Source organism: Vigna umbellata, chromosome 3, assembly GCF_029865625.1.
Source record: "Vigna umbellata cultivar VRB3 chromosome 3, Vumbellata_1.0, whole genome shotgun sequence".
NCBI classification, from domain to species: Eukaryota; Viridiplantae; Streptophyta; class Magnoliopsida; order Fabales; family Fabaceae; genus Vigna; species Vigna umbellata.
The window spans coordinates 7642075-7662013 of NC_142167.1; the positions used below are offsets into that span (position 1 = coordinate 7642075).

Sequence of the window (19939 nt, forward strand, 5' to 3'; positions counted from 1 at the left end):
TGATAAATTTGGTTGAAAACTTCTTTTGACTTTAACCAAACTGATAGTAAACATTCAAGAAAAATAATAATAATAACCGTGTATGTACGTTAAATAATATAATCATACAAAAAAACTTGGATAAACCTAACGAGCCCTACCAGACTTATAATTCAGTTCAAATTTCAGTTTTAGGTATCAATTTGGATGTTGCTCTCATCTTTCTGAGAGAACCGCCATTCCTAAAAAAAACACTTTTTAAATGTGAAAAGGACACATTTTTTTATTCATTTCAAGGCATGGACACTTTTCCAATAATAAACCGAAAAAGGGAAAAGAAAAACCATTTTCCATAAAGCTAAAATAGAATGTCACACTGACAAAAGAAGTTTTCTCATTTTCTCTTGAAGATAGAAAAGTCTCAATGTTGAATTACAATAAATCTAGCATTAAAATCTATCATTACATTTGTTTTTGTTCACAAATTACAACAGTTCTAATAGTAGGGCAATTTCATAGAGTGCTAAGTTCCCAAGAGGTTGAGCCCTTTCGTTAAATTATTACTTTTTAATTAACTTCATGATTAAACCGTTTACTAAGAAAACTTAGTGGTCTTCACATATATGTTGAGAAAGGTTAACCTCTTGAGATTGCACATCAGTAAAATTACCCTAGATGAGATATAAACTTATCAGCATTTACTCAAATTCATTTTAATTTCAGAATATTTACTGCAGTACAAAAAGTAGAAGTACCCTGCACTGATATTAAGTTGTTCAGCCACCACTAATTGGAGGTATTATGGCCAACTCATCTGTGTCTTTAACAATGCTCGACTCGGTTGTATACTCCTCATTCAGAGCCAAGACCATACACCCTCTGATTTCTTCTAAACCTGGAAACTTCACAACAAGCTTTTTCAAACAATCATGAGTAGTACTTCCAGATGGCACCTCCAATGGCATCTCACTCAAGCCAGTGAGATCACGTGCTCTAGCAAAAAACAACACTTTTATCTTCACTAGAGAACTTTCCTTCTTGTTCCGAGTGCCATCTTCATCCAAAATCTTAGTATCTCCTTCCATCATATCCCTTTTCTGCTTATAAGTTGTTGGAGACAAACTAGTATGTTTCTGCAAACTGCAGAAAATTAAATCTGACAACACAAATCAATGTTTATTATTTATTTATTCAATGCTAAAATAAATCAGGGGAAACAATTCCACCAAAACCAACTTTGGCTACCAAAAACATTAAAATGAAAAATATCCAAGTCATCTAACTGAAAAAAAAAATAAAAAATAAAAATCTATCTATATACAGTGAACATGAGAACATGCTTCTGGAAATGGATGCCAGTGATAAGTGTCACAATAGTTTTTTTTTAGGTGGGTGGGGGTGGTTATTGGAGGAAGGCAACCAAATTTATAAGTCAGAAGCTTCCACTAATTTTTATTTGATATAGAAGACATAAAAAAGAAAGACATTTTAATCAAGAACTTGTCTTTATGCCTTTTCCTGTACTTAGATTTAGTGCTCAGCCAAGTATAGGGAAGAATAGAAGCCAAAACGAATAGCAGTGTTAGTGGAGGCAAACATTTAGTTATTCATCATTCTTGAGTTCATTCCATTTAAAGGAAATAAATAAATGTTAGGGAAAACAAATGGCAAGTTAAGTTATGAGCAAATGTGCAATTGCTGTTCAGATTACTGAGTAAAAAAATTTGCTGAACCTGGACCCGCTTTCAAAGCAAACTGGTATACAATGGTATGGAATAATGGGCAACCAAGTGCACAAAGCTCCCATTTAGTGGGGTCTTGAAAGGTTACATACAAGCAGCCCTACCTCCTAAAGCAGAAATTGAACCAATAATTTCCAAGCCACAAAGCAGCATCTTTGTTGGTGTGCCAAAGGTCACCCTCTATAAAATATAATGGAATTATAATGTAAAGTTTTGATGGTTTAACACTCCTGTATGTTTAAAACGGCACATGAGTTTGAGTATCTAACGCAAGCAACACATTAAACAGTAAATGCTGTCCAACATTACAATATGTAGACTCAAACTTTACTTAAAAAGTTACACTGAATGGGAAAAATCAGAAAATTTCAAAAATGAAAGCTCTACTTGTTATTAGATTTACAGAACAATTAACATAACGCAATCTCAGTTAATGTAGCACAGCTTAATATATAAGTGGTGGCAGAAACAAGAACTATGCATAAATAGCACTGGTTTCGACAAAAATATGGTATCTAGCATATGGGTCAAGAACTAAAATACTACGTGCTCCACAGTTAAATTGAAGGCTCATATCTAACACTTCTAAAATAGAAAAGATCCAAATCTGACATCCAAACGGGTTATGATCGCAATCAAGTGTATTTACCAAAACCATAACACAACATGCAAGTTCAAATTATTTATGAAAAATTTGGAGCAACCTCACATTGATGTTGTAGAGAACCAGTTAGTTGGCTAGATGCTAAGACAAATAAATCGTGATGCACAAATCTCAGTCATACGACTCAAATATAACAAGAATGAGTGAAAACTCTCGTAATGAGACAACTCCATAAAACTGATGCATGAGAGCCTCAAACCAAGAGCACTTTAACTCTGACCTAAAAAAGCAACCTTCAATAAAATAATAATTTGAATTTCTCTTCACATGTTATCATCCCCATATTCAACTTCAATTAATTAAATACAGTCAGCTCCAGGTAAAACAAGAACATAAACAAGATAATTATATTAACAGGACAAAGTACCCTTTCAACAACATCACACTTTAAGAACCATATAAAAAAATTCTCCGGGCACAGTAACAGAAACATCAATAACCATTACCTCCTTTTTTCTAAAAGAAAAGGACCAAACCATTCGTCAAACATCTTACAAGCATACACACCCCTATCCCTATATAAATTATTTACACAAAGAATTTCACAAATATAATCGCATCCATTTATCATGCAACAAGACAACAGAACAATAATAAAAAATAAATTAGGCACGAAGTCCAAAACATTAAATTAGGCATCTCACGTTTCAAAAAGTACGAAATGGTCCTTACAGAAACTGGCTCAGATTATTGAAAAAAAACTGCCTAATTCCCAACGGCCCCCATCCCTCTCATAACAAGACACTTTTCTCTTTCCACCTCTCCTGTTATTTTTAGGCAATCTGCCTAAATTCTTCGCTATCTCAGCCAAAAAAAACAAACGGATACCAACAATTAACAAACAAACTGACTCTCCAAACAGGCCCCTGATCAAACTCCTAGCCAATAACTTCTATCTATCACATCAGTAATTGATAGGTTCTTATTATCTGTTCGAAAGTAAAATTGAACTGCCTTTCAGCCTTCACGTGTTACATTAGTGTTATGACATTGGATATATTCAAATCTGCAGAAACTACATACAAACTGCTGCAGTTACTTAATACTCACAAACTCAGAAGAAGAAAACAACTAATTTTCAAAGGATTTGTTTCAGGTCTGAATTATACAGTGTGATCTGAAAGTTAAATTTTACTTGTTACTCTAGTTGTTCTGATGACCACCAAGTACTGTAATTAAATAGTTAGCATTGGTTATTCTTTCATAGCAACTGAAAGGAAGTTGACCTCATTCAGTGTATCTGGATTCTGGAATGCTAAAATAGAATATGATTTGGTTTATATATAAAACCTTTCGTTTAGAACATTACCAAACGAAAAAGAAATATTTGATTTTACAAATTTGCATTTCAACGATTTAGTTCTAGCAATCTTGTAAAATATGGTGAGATTTTGTCACCCATAACATAGACTCATGGTGCCTGGACAGAGTGACATGAGATGTTTGGTAAAAAGTGGTCACATAGATCAGTAATGACCATAATCCAAAGGAAAGGCTTTTGTTTGAAGCTTCCCGGGTTGGAGAGCATTAAGTAGTGTAACTTCAACCTTCCAAGGAAAAGATAATGGTTGAAGATGATGAAAAGGGGTATCAGTGATTGTACATTACACACAATTATTATACAAATTATGTTTCTCTCAACTCCTAATGTTATATACAGGGGACATATATGATTAGAATATCGAAAACTATTTTTCAAAGTCCAACTTTGATAATTCATTTCTGCTAACTTTTTCAATGAGTTATAGCACAAGGTATGAATCAATCTCACACCAAAAATTTGTACTAATCAAATTTTGATATAATAATAATTCCACAGAAATGAAACAGAGTGTTTACTCTTCAAACTGAACAACAAAAACCAAACTGAGAGACCTATAAATCAGTATGAGAAACTGAATAAACAAAAACCAAAAACAAAGATCCAAATCCAACATGAACAAGAAAACCCTAAATTAAACGAGATAAGAAACGAACCTGGAGAGAGAAAATGACGTTGGAGAAAGGGATCGTTCGTGAGAGGAAGTCGTCCTGAGAAAAAAATTATTTACCCTGTCAAATTGTTTATCCAAACACGCCGTTAAGTTATGTTATAACTATTTCGTAAATAAATAAATATTATTATTTTTTATGTAGTTTTATTTATACTATATAAAAATTAAATTTATTATTTATTATATTGTATCAAAACTATGTTGGAATAAAGAAGATTTAATTATTATAAACACTTATCTCTCAATTGTTGGTTAAATAAGAATAATTTTAAAAAAATATTTAAAACAAAAAATAGTAATCGGATTGTTAAATGGATAAAGTAGGATAGTATATTAAACTTTTAAGTAGATTGAATATTTTTTTAAAACGACACGAGATTTGTCTAATTTAGATATATGTTAAAAAAACAGTGTAGTTTACTTGTTTTAAATTTTCATGAATAAAAAAAGCATTAATTAACACCGGGATGACAATGTTGTGGAAATTTCTACCTGCACCCAATGTTTCCTTTCTTAATCTTATAATCTCACTGAAATGACTTATCTTAGGGTGTTACTCCTTCCACCACCACATTTTCTCCTTTCATCTCTCTAATTCTATTATATTTTTTGAATTACAAAACTAATTTTTTATAATTACAAAAATAACCTTTATACTTTTTAATCCTAATTATTTACTTTAACCTTAAAATCTATTTTTCTACCTCTTCTCATCCACCTCTCAACTTTCTCAGATTCTCACCCAAACTCCATCATTCTCATCTTCCATTTTTTCTCCATATCAGTTTTCTTCCTCCTTCAGCGGTGGACGGTGTGCGGCGCGGCAGTGCAACGGTGCAGCGGTGCGGCGCGGCAGTGCGGCGGTGGTGCGACGGTGAGGTGTGGCGGTGCGTTCTCCCACAAGGTTAGTGATGATATTTTTAAATTTTTTTTAAATGCAATGCATATATCTTTGCTGTGTGCTGGGCTGCTCTGTGTTTTTTTGTTGTGTGTGCGTGTGTTGGGAGAAAGGAAGAAGATAATCAGGAAAAGCGGATACCCGACATCCGTTTTTTGCCTGTAGTTTTTTAAACTTTTAAAGTTTATTATTAGTTTTTATTTTAATTTTTTATTTTCAATTAATTTGTTACGTAATTATTATATTTTTATTTTTTTTACTTTATTAATTTATTATATTTTAAATTAATATATAGAGTATTTAAATTTAGTCTTTTTTCTAATTTTTTTATTTATTTATATCTAAATTAAAATTATTTTATTTAATGAAATATTTATTATTAAATTAATAAAAAATAGTATTAATTAATGAAATAATTATTAATTTAATTAAAAATATTTTTATCAGAAATGGTAAGAACACGAGGTTCATCTTTTAGTTCTCGTGGAGAGAGTTCTAGATGAGAAAGTTCTCGAGGAGAGAGTTCTGCACAGGGTGAAGGTAGGAGACGACCTACAGCTTCAGCTCGGAGAAGACGTGCAGCTCCAATTCAGGATGACCCTATAGCCGAGGACCGAGCGTTTGATGAGGAGGCATATCAGGCCTATGAGGGTCCTGTTCACGAGGAGGCATTTGAGGCTCCTCATGACGATAATGAGGAGGAGGAACATGTCGATGTTCCTGACATACAGGAGGAGGATGTCGGTGGATTTCCTGGAGGTCCACGTGATGCTTCATTGCTGACACACTATGTTCAGCATGTTGCTTATGGCATTTCGCAGGGCCAGGTGAGTGCATAACTTAAATTTTAATTATTAAGTGTTTTTCGAATACAATTGATATTAAATATTGTTGTGTAGGATCGAGGGGAGATACTGAAGTTGATCTCCCATGGTAAAAAAATTAATAAGTTAGGACCGTGCGCCGAAGGAATTCAACACATTGTGTTGAATTCCGCTTTAATGCCTCTCACAGATATTTGCTATGATTACGTTGATAAGGGCTTGTTGCTCGGTTTCATAGAGAGATGGCACTTTGAGACGAGTAGTTTCCATCTCCCTGTGGGGGAGATGTCGATCACTCTTGACGATGTCTCCAGTTTACTTCACCTTCCGGTACTGGGACAATTATGTGATTGGAGGAGTTGGAGTTTGAGGAGGCTCGTACAACCCTTGTAGAACTGCTCGGCGTTGATGGTGGCGCAGCTGGTGTTGAGATGGAGGATGCACGTGGTTCGAAAGTCAGACTCAGTTGGCTAAGAGAGAGATATGTTCAAAGGTGTCAGTCGCAACAGTGGGACTATGCTGCCAGAGCATATTTGTTGCATCTAGTAGGATGCACGATTTTCGCAAATAAAAGTGCCACCTTTATACGTGTGTCTTACCTTCTATTATTTAGAGATGTACACGCATGTGGTAGATATGCTTGGGCTGTTGCTGCACTCGCCCATTTGTACGACCAGCTCGGGGATGCGAGTCTGGCTTCCACGAAGCACATGGCTGGATTTCTGACTTTGTTTCAGGTACAGACATATACTTTTCACATTTATTTGATGTACTTATTTCGATGTTCAAAGAAGAAAGATATTTAATTGAATAATTGCATTTTTAGAGTTGGATATACGAGCATTTCCCTACCATGGGAAGGAGGCGGTTGGTGTCTTCTTATGATGAGACCACACCACGTGCGACTAGGTGGCAGAGCCCTCGGCAGAGTTCGACTCTTGTAGAGATTCGGTCGCAGTTGGATGGCCTGACATATAGTGGAGTTGTATGGCATCCATATGAGGGACATCGGGGCATTCGTCCATTCTTTGGCATTTGTATGTATTCTGGATGGATTCGGATTGGTGACACCCTTTCCCGTCATTTGCCTGAGCGTGTGATGAGGCAGTTTGGGTTATACTAGGAGATTCCACGACCACCCACTGCCGTTGCAGATGCAGATGTAGTCGTTGTTGATTATGCGTGGTTGCACTTCATGAATCACGTTATTACGAATGTGAGACAAGCATCATACCCTTCTGAATGTGTCGATGGATACATACAGTGGTTTAGGAAGGTTTCACATCCCTATATTATTCTTGCTCCACCTGACGTGAGACCGGCTCTTGCGCCTACACAGTGTCCCGATGTTCCACAGGAGGCACGGCCCCATCGTAGATCCTCTCCACCTTCACCATCTGGCGTCGTGGTATGTTATTTTTCATTGCTTATGTTATTAAATTTTCTTAACCATGTTTATTTATTTGTTGGATATAATTATAATGCAGGCTAGATTTAGGCGAATGGCGAGAATGTTACCATCGTTGATATCGTGTCGTCATGTGACCGAGGGTACTGTTGCACATCAGGTGTCGGTGGACCTGCTTCAGATTGCTAATGAGGGCATCAACGAATATTCTCCAACTAGGAGAGGGCATAGGCATGTGCGTAGTAGACGGTCGACGTCTAACTGATAGGATTTTGTATTTCATTTTTTTAACAAACTATGACTCACGAGATTATGTTATTTTGGATACGCTAATGTTTACCTTAAATGTTCGTTAAATAAGTTTATTTTCCAAAATTTGGCCTGAAGTATATTATGTCATTGACCCTATTTTCATTTAATATGATTTTCGTTTAATAAATATGGTGTACAGGTTTATTTCAACTAATGGCTTAGAGTTGTAATTTAATTTTTATAAAACTTACATTGTTAAATGAATGTGGTACAATACTAGAATTTTCTACAAAGATTATATTATTCATTTTTATTTTGTATTAATCTAAATATACACCATTAATAATACTTTATATGGAATCCTTGCATGTAGTACTTATTTCAAGATAAATATATGTATATATAAATATATAATATATTATATTAGGTGTTATATATATATATATATATATATATATATAATATTTTATTAGGAGTTACGTAAAGGAAAAGAAGGGAGAGATATACATATAGGAAACACTTTAACAAAAAGTAAATGTTTAGTATTTTAGTTGAATGAATTGTGTGGGTCCATCAAAAAGCTTAAAATACACCTATAAAAAAGTAATAGTGTATTTTTACATATCTTTATAAATATCATGAATCACCCAAGTCAACATAAGATGTCGTTACGCTCATCAGGTGTGCAAATGTTTGCATCCTACTAGTATACATAGATGACCACGCTCGTGCCTCAGGATAACAGTGGGTTGAGGAGATGGTATTGACCATGGGCAAAGGACAATCTTCTTGTAACTTAACCTGCCACAATACAAATTACAATAGTTAATTGAGTTATAAGTAATTTTGAAATGAAATCACAAAATAATACAATTACCTGCACGAAATGACATCCATGAACATGTCCTATACAAATTAACCGATGTTGATTTATATCAGAAGGTGGTGTGGAACATAGTGGGAAGATAATATAATTTTGAGATGATGACATACACACTAATATGACATTCACTACAAGAAAAATGCAAATTATCTACTGATATTTATATACGGATTTTAATCCGTATATAATATATATATTATATACAGATTTTATATACGGATTTTGGAAAGTGAATTACATACAAATTTTATGTACGGATTTTTTCTGTATATAAAATTCATATATAAAGTTTAGCATGTTAGAATGGGAAAAATTGTGAAAACCAACATCCGTATATAATGGTGTATAATCTGTGTGTAATTAAAAATAATAATTATTAAAGATAAAATCTAAAAATTTTTTTCCCTCTTTTACGGTCACCCTTTCCCACTACTTTCCAAAATCTAAAAATTTTACATTTTTTCCCTCTCTTACAGTCACCCTTTTCCCTCAATTTATAAAATCTAAAAATTTTACAAATTCCATTCAAAATTAATCAATAATCTTAATAATCTTAGTCAGTACTCTAAGTTCTCTCAAAGTACGAACCCTAGCTTTCTTCTCCTTTCTTGACGCATCAGTACTCTTGCTCACTCTCAGTTCAGCCCCTCTCGTTGCCTCCATTCTCGTTCACTCTCAGCTCAGTCTGTCATTCACTGCCGCTGGCTCGCGTTCACTCACAGTGTTCATCTCTTGGGCTCTCGCTGATGAAGATCGTTCTTCCTACTTCTTGACACACAGAGTTCGTTCATTGTTCATTGATGTGGTAAGTCATGTTCTTCGTTCATCATTAAATCCCTAAATTCATAAAACCCGAAAACCCTAATTTCTCTCTTCTTTTCTTTCTTTCGTTCACTCACGTGAAAGCATTTATGCGGGCTTGAGCTTTGTTGTCTAGATCGGAGGCCAACACATGTAGTTGGCCTTTCGGGGTAGGGTTTATATGGACCCAATTTTAAAAACTTAAAAAAAGACCCTCTTTTTCTAGGGTTCTCCATCACAAATCAGAACCAAACAACATCCTACTCTGTTTGACTACTCTGCTTGACTGCTCTGCTTGATTATGTATGTATGCAGTATGAAGGTGCAGCCAATGAGGGTGGTAGAGGACCGAGTATTTGGGATACCTTCACTCACAAATATCCAGGTAAATATATATGATTCTGATTTTCTCTTATGGTTATACTGAAGATCTTTTCCAAAATTTATATAATTATTGATATATAGTAATTAACATGCAAAAAAGGTAGAAGACAGAAGCAATGAGGATGTTGCAGTTGACTCGTATCACAGCTACAAGGTATTGTCGATTCAAAGTTTTTATTTCTTTTGATGTAATTTATCAACTATCATCACTAATGAAATAAAGTGTTGCTTTTGTAAATTTCATTTCTTATCACGATTATTATTGCTACACCTAATGATTACCATTAAGAGCTTGTTTATCAAACTCTAGATAAATATATTTAGAACATTCTATCTAAATTAAATGATTATTTATTACTTAGACTAGACCCTGGGAAAGTTTAACTAAAAGAAATGTTAAACATTAAAAAAATTTAAAGAATTGTTGTTTTAGTTTGTTTTCCATCGTTTTCAAATAAACATGTTTTGTTACATCTTATATTTCAGGACAATGTTCAGGTTATGAAGGATATGAATTTGGATGTTTATAGATTTTACATGGTCAAGAATTCTTCCGAGTAATTCAAATATAGATCTATGATTATTTTGGAGTAAGCTTTACTTGTTTGGGTGTTTCATTACAATCATTACTTATTTATCTACTATAAACTGCATATATATTCACATATGGAAAGCTAAGTGGAGGTATAAACCATGAAGGAATTGACTCTTACAACAACCTTATCATTGAGGTATTGGCAAATGGTAAGAATAAAAACTTTATTATGGATATTTTTATTATGCTTTACATATAGCAACTTCTCATGTTATTGGTGATGATAAAACATTAATATTAATCATCTTTTATATTAAAATAATTTCAGGTTTTGAAGCATTTGTAACTCTATTTCATTGGGATCTCCCTCAATGTTTAGAAGATGAATATGGGCATTTCTTAAGTCCTCGCATTGTGTAAGTTTTGCAATTTAATTAACATTTTCACTTGAATGCTTTGCTAAAATGTTTTGGGAACATTCCTAAAAAATCACATACTTTAATATAGGAACAGAACCCTATTTCACAACACATCACCAACTTGTTGCTCATGCAGTTGTGGTTAATGTGTACAAGACTAAGTATCAGGTCAGTTTTTATTAAATTTCAGCTTTGTACTTGCTATGTTTGTTACTGTGGAACATATTTTTTAATATATTAAATGCAAAATAGCATGAGAAACTTATAATTCTAACTGTTTGCTAGCATGTGGAATATCAGTTTATCCAGTATTTTTTGTATTGGAAGAATGTTTATATAGTGGAAAAGAGCATGAGAAACTGATAATTCTAAGTGCAAAGCATTACAAGAATAAGAACCATTCACGTTAATAAATAAGATAGATTCAAAATAAAGATATAGATATCAACCTTTCTTTTAAATGTTGGTTTCTTAACTATTTTCCTTATTCTTAAGGCCATCAAGATTTCAATTGCTTTATTTCTTCTCCAGTACCACTTTTTCTTCAATGCCTTTAAGATATTATAATTTATGAAAATACTTTCATAGAAGTAACTCACTGTACTGATTGCATGAAAAAAGATACCAGTGAGTTTGATACATGCTCTAATCGCCTTAGTTTTTGTAATTTGATCATCCTGTTGATTTTACACCTTAATTGTAAAGTTCATTTCAATCCAATCCAATGTATTATGAGTTAGAATGCATTGGTTTTTGGCATTTTGAAAGAGTTTAGAAATATTAAAATAACTGATGTAGTATTGAAATGCGCAAATTAATTCTACATCAAATAACACATCTCATGTAATTCACAACATAATTCAAATTTTAAGTTAAACATAATCTCTTAATAAAATATAACATAGGTGACAAAAGTCCTGGTTAATACATAAAAATAGATGTTAGTTCATAATAATCGCATGAAAAAAGACTTTTTTTTATTCCTTTTGCTTTTTAATTTCAATCTAATTACCACAATGTTGTATTGGATTGGTTGATGAACACTCTTAGTATAGATGATCTATATCAGTATTGTAGAACTTTGAGTTTTTTAAGTACTTTGTGATCTCAATTAACTCTCAAAAGCCTTTCTCCATTTTAGCTTTTCAACTTGTATCCTTTGAATGACATTATCAACTTACCCATCTTTCTTGGATTATTATTTTTTATTTGAATGTCTTAACGAATTCTACTTATAATATTTTTATTTTAAAGTTTTGTTGGACTTTTATTATATAAGGAGTAACAAGTATGATATATCTCCAGAGCTTGCTCTGTCATGGAGAAAGGTGCCCAAAATTGTCATGAATTTCCATTGCCATTTGTGTGTATTGGAATTTGAATAATGTGGTGAAATTGCTGGAATTTATGTTTTAAGGCATTGTGGTCCTCTGCTACCACCTGTTATTCTGACCAACAGGTTTGAGACTGACAAACAGGGGGACCACTAAGATGCCATATGTATCAAACTGTCCTATTTCCAAATCTTTTTTCAACTAGTTCGTATTTTTTATAAGGAAGTTAGCTAAGATAATTTTTTCAGTAATTCGTATTACTTTTTTCAAATTATTCATATTTTCTTTTCAAAGTTAATTAATCTTATTTCTTTATATTTAAAGTCAAAACAGGAGTGAGTGAGACTTTGGTATTCGTTCTGATCATATTGAAAGAGAAATACTTTTTTTCACTAATTTGTAATATTTATTATTTTTTCTAATCATGTCAATTAATTTAGAATATTTTAAGAAAAAGATACTTGATACATCCTACAATATAATGAGATCTCTGATGAAAAGGTGCAAATATTGGATGGAAAATTTTCTCTTCCTTTTACAACACATAAAAAAAGTGTAGATGGAACCCGACACAGTCCACCCCTTACAAACTGTGTTAGACTGATTGATTGTGATGGCCAATATTATATTACTGGTGTATGTCTTGAAGTTTATTTTCAATTATGAAATGTGTAGAGAACACAGCTCTGGTATACATTCTAGAGGGACATGGAGAAGTGGTCCTAAAATCTTGTGAGGGAACTTGGAAGGATAAATTGTATGGTTTGGAATTGGAACATGTTAATTGTTCTGATCAATCTTCATATGATGTATATCCAAAAAAAAATTAATTATTTCCTGTAACTTGAAAAGATCTATTATGTGAAGTGCATATTTGTGTCCAAACCATGAACATGTGATAGTCAGTTCATACAGTAATTTCTCGCTGGCAAGATTCCAATGGAACTGACAGCATTACAACTCAACAGATATATATGAGTGTGAAGATAAATATGCAATCAGTGATTAAGTCGGTTTAGAGATGGATAAAGGAAAGTGCCATGCTACTAAGAGAAAACTGAAATGAAGTTTGCAAAATTTGTGGAGTAACAGCTGAGATTACAAAATTGGTTTAGAATGAAATCTAATTTCAGTGATATGGACTTGCATTAATAAGAGAGTGGAGACTCTAACATGAGGGAGTACTTCTAAAATTTATTTTCTTCTCCCATTTTCTCTTACGGCTACTCTCCCAACTTCTAAAACTTAGAAGTTTCTTTCATCTGATACAACTTTTTCTTTTAATATATTTCATTAAAAATTGATAGATTTTTGACATGTGATTGATAGAGTTTATAAATAAAACCTGATCACAAAACTGTGAGTGAACAAATATTACTCATAGATATAGTTTGACATGTTAGTGAAGCTTCTTACTCCTTGAAATCCTTCATTCTTAATCACGAAATACATATATTTTTTCCTCTTTTATTGTTCGAACTTTGTTGATTATGGGGGTATATTAAATTCATCATCTTGTTTTTTACTATAACTTTTGTTGATTACCTTCAAAAATGGTCTTCTTGCTCTGTGCATGTTTCTGATGTGAAATTTCTGTCGTCTGCAGTGAATTTGAATTCAATGCAACAGCTATAAATTTGTTTCCAGCTGATATACCTACCAAAGTACGTATATGAATCTCCAGTATATATTTATATATATTTTTTCGATAAGCTCTATTATATATCTGTATAGCACTCCTTGTAATCATATAACACAACTGTCTTTTTCCTCTAGTATTTTTGTTCCTCAATCCTTCCATAGTATCTAAACATGCTTGTTGTTGCCGCCGCTTATATTACTGTTTCTATGATGGAATGAATACTACATTAGAATGTTTTTTTTTCCTGATAAAAGAACAAGCTAAGGAGTTAATATAAGTTCAGCTCATCATCTCTTTCTTTTCACGTTTGAAAGGAAATTGAGTTGTTGTTGTCCTGTGATCAAATTTATTTTCTGTGGTCAAAATGGAAAAATAAAGGATAATGTTTTCCTCTCTGTTTGGTTCACTTTTTTTTCAAAATACTAGAGTTCTAAAAACAAAGTAAAAGTCGTTTTGCAGCTTTGTTTCTCCATACAACATTGCTTCAATTATTTTTAAATGAGAGAAAAAAGGAGGCTAGAATGTGCAACTTATTTCTAAAAACTACTTCAGTCAGTTTTCCTTTTCTTGTCTAAAACCCACTTTATCCCTGCCTTTCTTTTATCATCAGCTCCCTAATTCGGAAGAGTTTTTCACCATTTTTTTAAGTAGAAGAAAAACTAGGAAAAAAGCTGAGTCAAGCAATACTAGTAAGGTCTTGTCTGCTGTCATTATTTCAAGTGATAGAACTTATTCCCTTCACATTTGTGTAATGCATAATTCTAGCTACGTTTCCTTTAATTCCTAAGCAACTTAATTGTTACTTGTCAGTAAAGAACCTAATTTGCACCAGCCATTCTCTTTGACTGATGAAAAAAATAATGGAAGAATTGGTTTTTTATGGTATATGATTTGTTGCTTTTGTTTCTTTTGCATAGGTTTGACATACTTATACATTAACTTGGATTATTGTCTTCAATGACAAAATTCACTGTGTTGCAGAAATTTGACAATGAGGTGGAAGGAAATACATTCCAAAACAGTGACTTTGACAAAGTCTGAGTATCAGCTTGATCCGTTGCCAAGTACTCCAATTTTGTTTGTGAATATTTGTATAGATAAATTAGTTACAAAAATGTAATGTTCTCATTCTTTTTTGTTATGTCAATTTATACAAGTTTGCCATCACTTGCACTTCATTTTATGATTTTGTAGTAGTTTTATGATAAAGGCAAATCATCTTGGTACATCTTGATTTAGTTATTTAATATGTAAAAAAATAATTATTATGTTGTAATGTCAAAGAAGATCAATTTGTCCTTAAATTATACAAAATATGATTGAGATATTTTTTACATATCTAACAACTAAATTATAATTTTTGCTTTTACCAAGACTTTTTAATCACTATATTATCACCCATTTATATTGTAAGTTTCTTTGTTTTAAAGCTTTTTATTTTTACAAATAAATTTTTTTTTCTCTATTGTATGTTACATACGGATTTATCTGTATGTAAAAGAAATATTTTTTTGATATATTATATACAGATATTATATACGGATTTATCCGTATATAAATTATATACGGATTTATCCGTATATAAATTATATACGGATAAATTCGTATATAAATTATATACGGATTTATCCGTATATAAATTATATACGGATTTATCCGTATATAAATTATATACGGATAAATTCGTATATAAATTATATACGGATTTATCCGTATATAATTTATATACGGATTTATCCGTATATAATTTAGCTACGATGATTTTATATACGGATTTTTGTCCGTATATAAGTCGTATGTAACTAAGTGTTATATACGGATTTTGGGTCTTATATACGGATTTTGGTTGTATGTAATTCAACTTTTTCTTGTAGTGATTATATCGGTTAGCAATTGCATAACCAATGTCCGGTAATGTCATCCACTTATTCATGTTAACCTGTTATGAATAAAACAAGTTGTTAGATAAAATAATTATAATAAATAAAATACATAAAACAGGAAACACTTACCGTCGACTGTGACTTCATAATCAACAAAGAGTTCCTCAGTTCTTCTAGTCTATCATACCCTCCTACTAGGCTTGCGTATTCATCACGTCATTGACTAAGTTCTTTGTACAAATCATTTCTGATAACGGGCCATGAATCTTCTCCAAGTCCCAACGAGGCAGCAATGCATCTATATCCACAGTGACCATCAGCCACAACATCAACAACGTCCACAATGAATGGGTGAGTAATAGAATGAAACTGGTCTATCATTGGAACTTTCTTTTTCTTCACTACATTTGGCTTTGATTGTAATTTACTTTTCACAGTTGAAGATTCTATGGTTGAATGAAAGGCATCGACATACTCAAAATATGATGGATCCCGCGTAGTAGACCTTTCTCTTCGTTGAACTTTACTTTTTTTAGCACCCTTTGTCTTGACTTTATGTAATGGAGGGACCATTGATGTCAATGTAGGACAAGTAATTTCAAGTAACTTTTGCTTGATGGTGATTTTACCTCCAATGTCAACCTCATTGAATCGTTCTTGTATTTGTTTCAACTCATCTTTAATGGATAACTCGGGCTCAGTTTCATTTAATTCAACATTTGAGAAATGCAATCTTCGCCACATGATATGAAATTCACCCAGAGGGATCAATCCAACATCATACCGTGCTAATTCACATGCACATGGGACACCAAATGTACGTCTCAATACGCATCCACACTTTGATGAGTCCAATCCTATTTGCTGCACTCTTTCCAATTCCTTAGCAATGAGATCCAATGAATATTGAGAGACACGCCCAATAAGTTTTTTATATTTGTATCCTTTAAAAGGGTCACTCGTGAGCAACATACTTCTTTCAAATGACGCCTTAATCTTGTTGTATTGTAGGATAACAACGTTATGAATATTATCCCAACAAGAACACAAATCACCCATACTATTGCCCATAACTTTCTTCAGACTCCAATGAGCAGACTCAACCCTGAAATAAATAAAAAAATCATCAACAAGTGCAAATAAATATTTATCTACAAAACAAATAAATAAAATAACATTACAACATACCTATTTGTGGTTGTGTTCCCTAAATGCATTACTTTGTTCGTCCAAAACTTTACAAAGTATGTACTGTACGGAATAATCCAAGTCTGATTCACATATTCAAAGAACAAAGGCCATGATCTGCTCGCGTATTGAAAACCATTCACATACTCAGCAAATAAGCTCTCATCATTACAATCCATCACATTTTGCCATGCATCCATCAACACACCCCAAACCTCAGTAGAATGAACTAACATTTTGCATTTAGCTTTAACATTTTTAAGGATGTGGAACTCACATAACATCTAATATGACTCAGGGAATACATTTGCAATGGCATTCATCAAAGCCAAGTCTCGGTCAGTGACAATGACTTTAGGACCACCCTCAGATGTTAAAAATAAACATTTCAGCTTTTCCAAAGCCCATGTGAAATTCTCTGTCGTTTAGTAGACAAGAAAGCAAATGTTGCAGAGAAGTTTAACCCTGTAGACGTCATGCCCACAATCTCAAGCAATGGAAATCTATATCTATTTGTTTTATATGTGGAATCCATAAAAAATACAACATTAAATGAGTTTAATAATTTCACCGCTTCAGGATGTGTCCAAAACAGGTCAGTAACAACCTTTGAATCGTCGGCACACCTACTCCAATGAATGTACTTATCCTGATCCAACAACATCATAAGTTGTTGTAGTTCAGTTCTGGACCCTCTCAATGATCGTTTATACGCTTGTCTTGCGTTGTAGATTTGTTTAATCGTTATGACATTTCGATCATTATTTTGTTTGAGGGTTAATAAAATATTTGAAGGTGTAACTTTACTCTTTGTCATATCAACCAGTAATGACTGCTCACTCATATTTAACCTGCCAGCATAAGGATGTCCAACTAAAGTTTCAGCCAAATCATGGTTGTGATGTCCACACATCACCTTCAACACCCATCCATCACCGTCTGAACCTGGTTTACCCTTTAATTTAAACGGACACTCACATTTACGAGTCCCGTATACACTAGGCACCGCATGGGCTTTGTATTTTCGATATTTCCCTCCTCTTTCACATCCAAGTATGACGAACGTTTTTCTTCCCCGTACACCAGTAGCTATATCAGATCTTACTATTACCACAACAAATCCTAAATCATAAGCAATCCCTCTTACCCATGCAATTAAGTGCTCCCGTGAACGAAATATTTCATTTGTGGTAAATTTATTTGTCAAATCTCCCTCTCCAACTTTGCCAATGAATGAAGAGAAATCAGATATCAAACTAGAACCAACTTGAGAATCCATATGAAGATATTCATCCATTTTAAACAATAATCACCTATAAAATTATAATAAATCTTATTAATATAATTAATAATTAATCAAACAAATATAAAAATAATAACATAATAAAATTATATATTTCATATAATTAAACTAATAAATAACTTTTTATATAATTATAAAATTATTAAAGAATACAAAAAGTCATATATAAAAATATATATTATACAAAAACTCTAACTATATATAACGCGCAAAATAAAAAAAAACTAAATATATACTATAAGAATAAAGATCCTCAAAAATACATCATTAAAATACATCAACATATATTCAAAAATAATATATCAAAAAATATAAATTATATTATTTAAATATCTTCAAAATCAATATAAAAAAACTGTAAAATATAAACCGTAATCTTTAAACGGATGTGAGCATCCGTCGACGGATGTCAACATACGTTTAAAGATTATACGGTTTATATTTTAGGGTTTTATTACACACCTTCACGCCTCTGAACCAACACCTTGAAGCACCACCACACTCACGGCTGAAGATGAATTGCTTTCCCCACTTTCAATCTTACTAAACACAAAGTCCACCACACTCTCATGTCACAATTCTATAAAAGAGAAGAAGAAGTGGAACATGAGAGACGACCCAAGGATAATGGAACGTAAGAGACAACCTAGGAAAAATAATAAAGAGAAAGAGGGAAGAATGATAAAGAGAATGAATGTTCACGTGAGATTTTAAATAATATTAACCCTAAAATTTTAATAAGGGTAAAATAGGAATGAAAAAATAAAGAAAAGGGTAAAAGGGGAATGGGGTGGTGGAGGAAGCAAGTTGTGGTGGTGGAGGGAGTAACACCCCTTATCTTATAATCTCACTGAAATGACTTAGTTAGCCCTTATTAAAAAAGGATTTAAAATCCTAATTTCATTTCAGGTTTTCCTCACGTCATTGTGCACCTCCATTGGTTCCATCTGTATAAGAAGCCCGTCTTGTTTACCTATGTAACATTCCAAATTCTCACACTTAAAAATTCATAATTTATGTATTGTAGTATTACATTTAAGGTAACATCCCATAATCTCTCACTTGATAATTCATAGTTGATATATATCTATATGTTTTAAACTGAGATGTCAACTACAAATTCATAAGTATAGATCGAACTCTTCTACTTTATTCTTCTATCTCTTTCTTCATTGGCACTGAGTCAGACGACATTCCTTCATCTGCTCCCATATAACGAATTATACAATCATCGCACATACCCAAACACAAACACAAACAAGTAGGGTGAGCTAACATGCAACCAATCATTTATACAACATGCATATTTACTTTGATGCACTCAACAAACCTCATATAATAACTATGTCAGACACACTCATACCATCATACAACAATCGCATCATAGATACTCATCCATTACTTTGATACGCTCAATAGACACTCCTTCCACAATACCCAATAGACACTCATTCCACAATACTCAATGGACACTTATCCCGACGATATGTTGATGAGCGGTCAACGGGAGGTTACGCACTTGTGATGCCTTCTTAGTCCTCAACACTATGTCCAAAACCGGCACATAGACCATGACCTCCTGCCCCTCTCACCACATAATTCATCCTTCTCTACTTGAGACGAGATGATTATTAGAGTATCAGGATAACCTCCAACTTCAGGACCCTCAACATCAACATATACACACATACCATGGCATTACATAATCTCTCCGCGAGACTCATACCATGCTCATATTCCTCAACTCACATTATACCATTACAAAATCTCCCCATAATACTCATATCATGTTCAGATGCATAAATT

The 19939-nt window shown here is 32.9% G+C and overlaps 4 protein-coding genes across 18 annotated transcripts; 2 read left to right on the forward strand and 2 right to left on the reverse strand.

Moving 5' to 3' along the window:
- Positions 1–343: 343 nt before the first annotated feature.
- CNX7 (co-factor for nitrate, reductase and xanthine dehydrogenase 7) lies at positions 344–4461 on the reverse strand. Of its 6 annotated transcripts, none has more exons than XM_088108385.1 (3): positions 4363–4436; positions 1826–1951; positions 344–1135 (listed from the first exon to the last, which is right to left on the reverse strand). In XM_088108385.1, exons 2-3 carry the CDS (start codon positions 1872–1874, stop codon positions 756–758), a joined length of 429 nt encoding a protein of 142 aa, XP_087964511.1. In that variant the 5' UTR covers positions 1875–1951; positions 4363–4436; the 3' UTR covers positions 344–755. The 6 variants fall into 6 exon arrangements, with proteins under 6 accessions (XP_087964511.1, XP_087964510.1, XP_087964513.1 ...); XM_088108384.1 differs by having other exon boundaries at positions 1826–1901; positions 4363–4433; XM_088108387.1 differs by lacking the exon at positions 1826–1951 and having other exon boundaries at positions 344–1119; positions 4363–4461.
- A 2835-nt stretch (positions 4462–7296) lies between these two features.
- On the forward strand, positions 7297–7774 carry LOC148201525 (uncharacterized). Its single transcript, XM_088109286.1, has 2 exons — positions 7297–7509; positions 7589–7774. The coding sequence occupies exons 1-2, from the start codon at positions 7297–7299 to the stop codon at positions 7772–7774; spliced, it is 399 nt and encodes a 132-aa protein (XP_087965412.1).
- Positions 7775–9168: 1394 nt separating this feature from the next.
- LOC148201526 (cyanogenic beta-glucosidase-like) lies at positions 9169–14987 on the forward strand. 10 transcript variants are annotated; one of them, XR_015784600.1, is made up of 9 exons: positions 9172–9449; positions 9761–9830; positions 9934–9983; positions 10316–10386; positions 10504–10573; positions 10693–10780; positions 10872–10951; positions 13724–13781; positions 14741–14987. XR_015784600.1 is itself a non-coding variant. In XM_088108173.1 (5 exons), exons 1-5 carry the CDS (start codon positions 9445–9447, stop codon positions 10782–10784), a joined length of 291 nt encoding a protein of 96 aa, XP_087964299.1. In that variant the 5' UTR covers positions 9169–9444. The 10 variants fall into 10 exon arrangements, 1 of the variants encoding a protein (XP_087964299.1); XR_015784599.1 differs by having other exon boundaries at positions 9433–9449; positions 9930–9983; XR_015784602.1 differs by lacking the exon at positions 10316–10386 and having other exon boundaries at positions 9911–9983.
- Positions 14988–15858: 871 nt separating this feature from the next.
- Positions 15859–18127, reverse strand: LOC148201527 (uncharacterized). The gene is made up of 3 exons (XM_088109423.1): positions 17402–18127; positions 16831–17114; positions 15859–16747 (listed from the first exon to the last, which is right to left on the reverse strand). Exons 1-3 carry the CDS (start codon positions 18125–18127, stop codon positions 15859–15861), a joined length of 1899 nt encoding a protein of 632 aa, XP_087965549.1.
- Positions 18128–19939: the final 1812 nt, after the last annotated feature.

Bases quoted from the DNA above. Each gene is read 5' to 3' on its own strand.
- CNX7 (XM_088108383.1), bottom strand. From the start codon at position 1,786: ATGGGAGCTTTGTGCACTTGGTTGCCCATTATTCCATACCATTGTATA. The intron at 1,120-1,712 runs GTTCAGCAAATT...AATTTTCTGCAG, and splicing joins TGCTTTGAAAGCGGGTCCAG to TTTGCAGAAACATACTAGTT.
- LOC148201525 (XM_088109286.1), top strand. From the start codon at position 7,297: ATGAATCACGTTATTACGAATGTGAGACAAGCATCATACCCTTCTGAA. The intron at 7,510-7,588 runs GTATGTTATTTT...ATTATAATGCAG, and splicing joins CTTCACCATCTGGCGTCGTG to GCTAGATTTAGGCGAATGGC.
- LOC148201526 (XM_088108173.1), top strand. The intron at 9,831-9,929 runs GTAAATATATAT...CATGCAAAAAAG, and splicing joins CTTCACTCACAAATATCCAG to GTAGAAGACAGAAGCAATGA. The intron at 10,574-10,692 runs GTAAGAATAAAA...AAATAATTTCAG, and splicing joins CATTGAGGTATTGGCAAATG to GTTTTGAAGCATTTGTAACT.
- LOC148201527 (XM_088109423.1), bottom strand. From the start codon at position 18,127: ATGGATGAATATCTTCATATGGATTCTCAAGTTGGTTCTAGTTTGATA. The intron at 17,115-17,401 runs GTGAAATTATTA...GAGTCATATTAG, and splicing joins TTTGGACACATCCTGAAGCG to ATGTTATGTGAGTTCCACAT. The intron at 16,748-16,830 runs GTATGTTGTAAT...TATTTATTTCAG, and splicing joins GGGAACACAACCACAAATAG to GGTTGAGTCTGCTCATTGGA.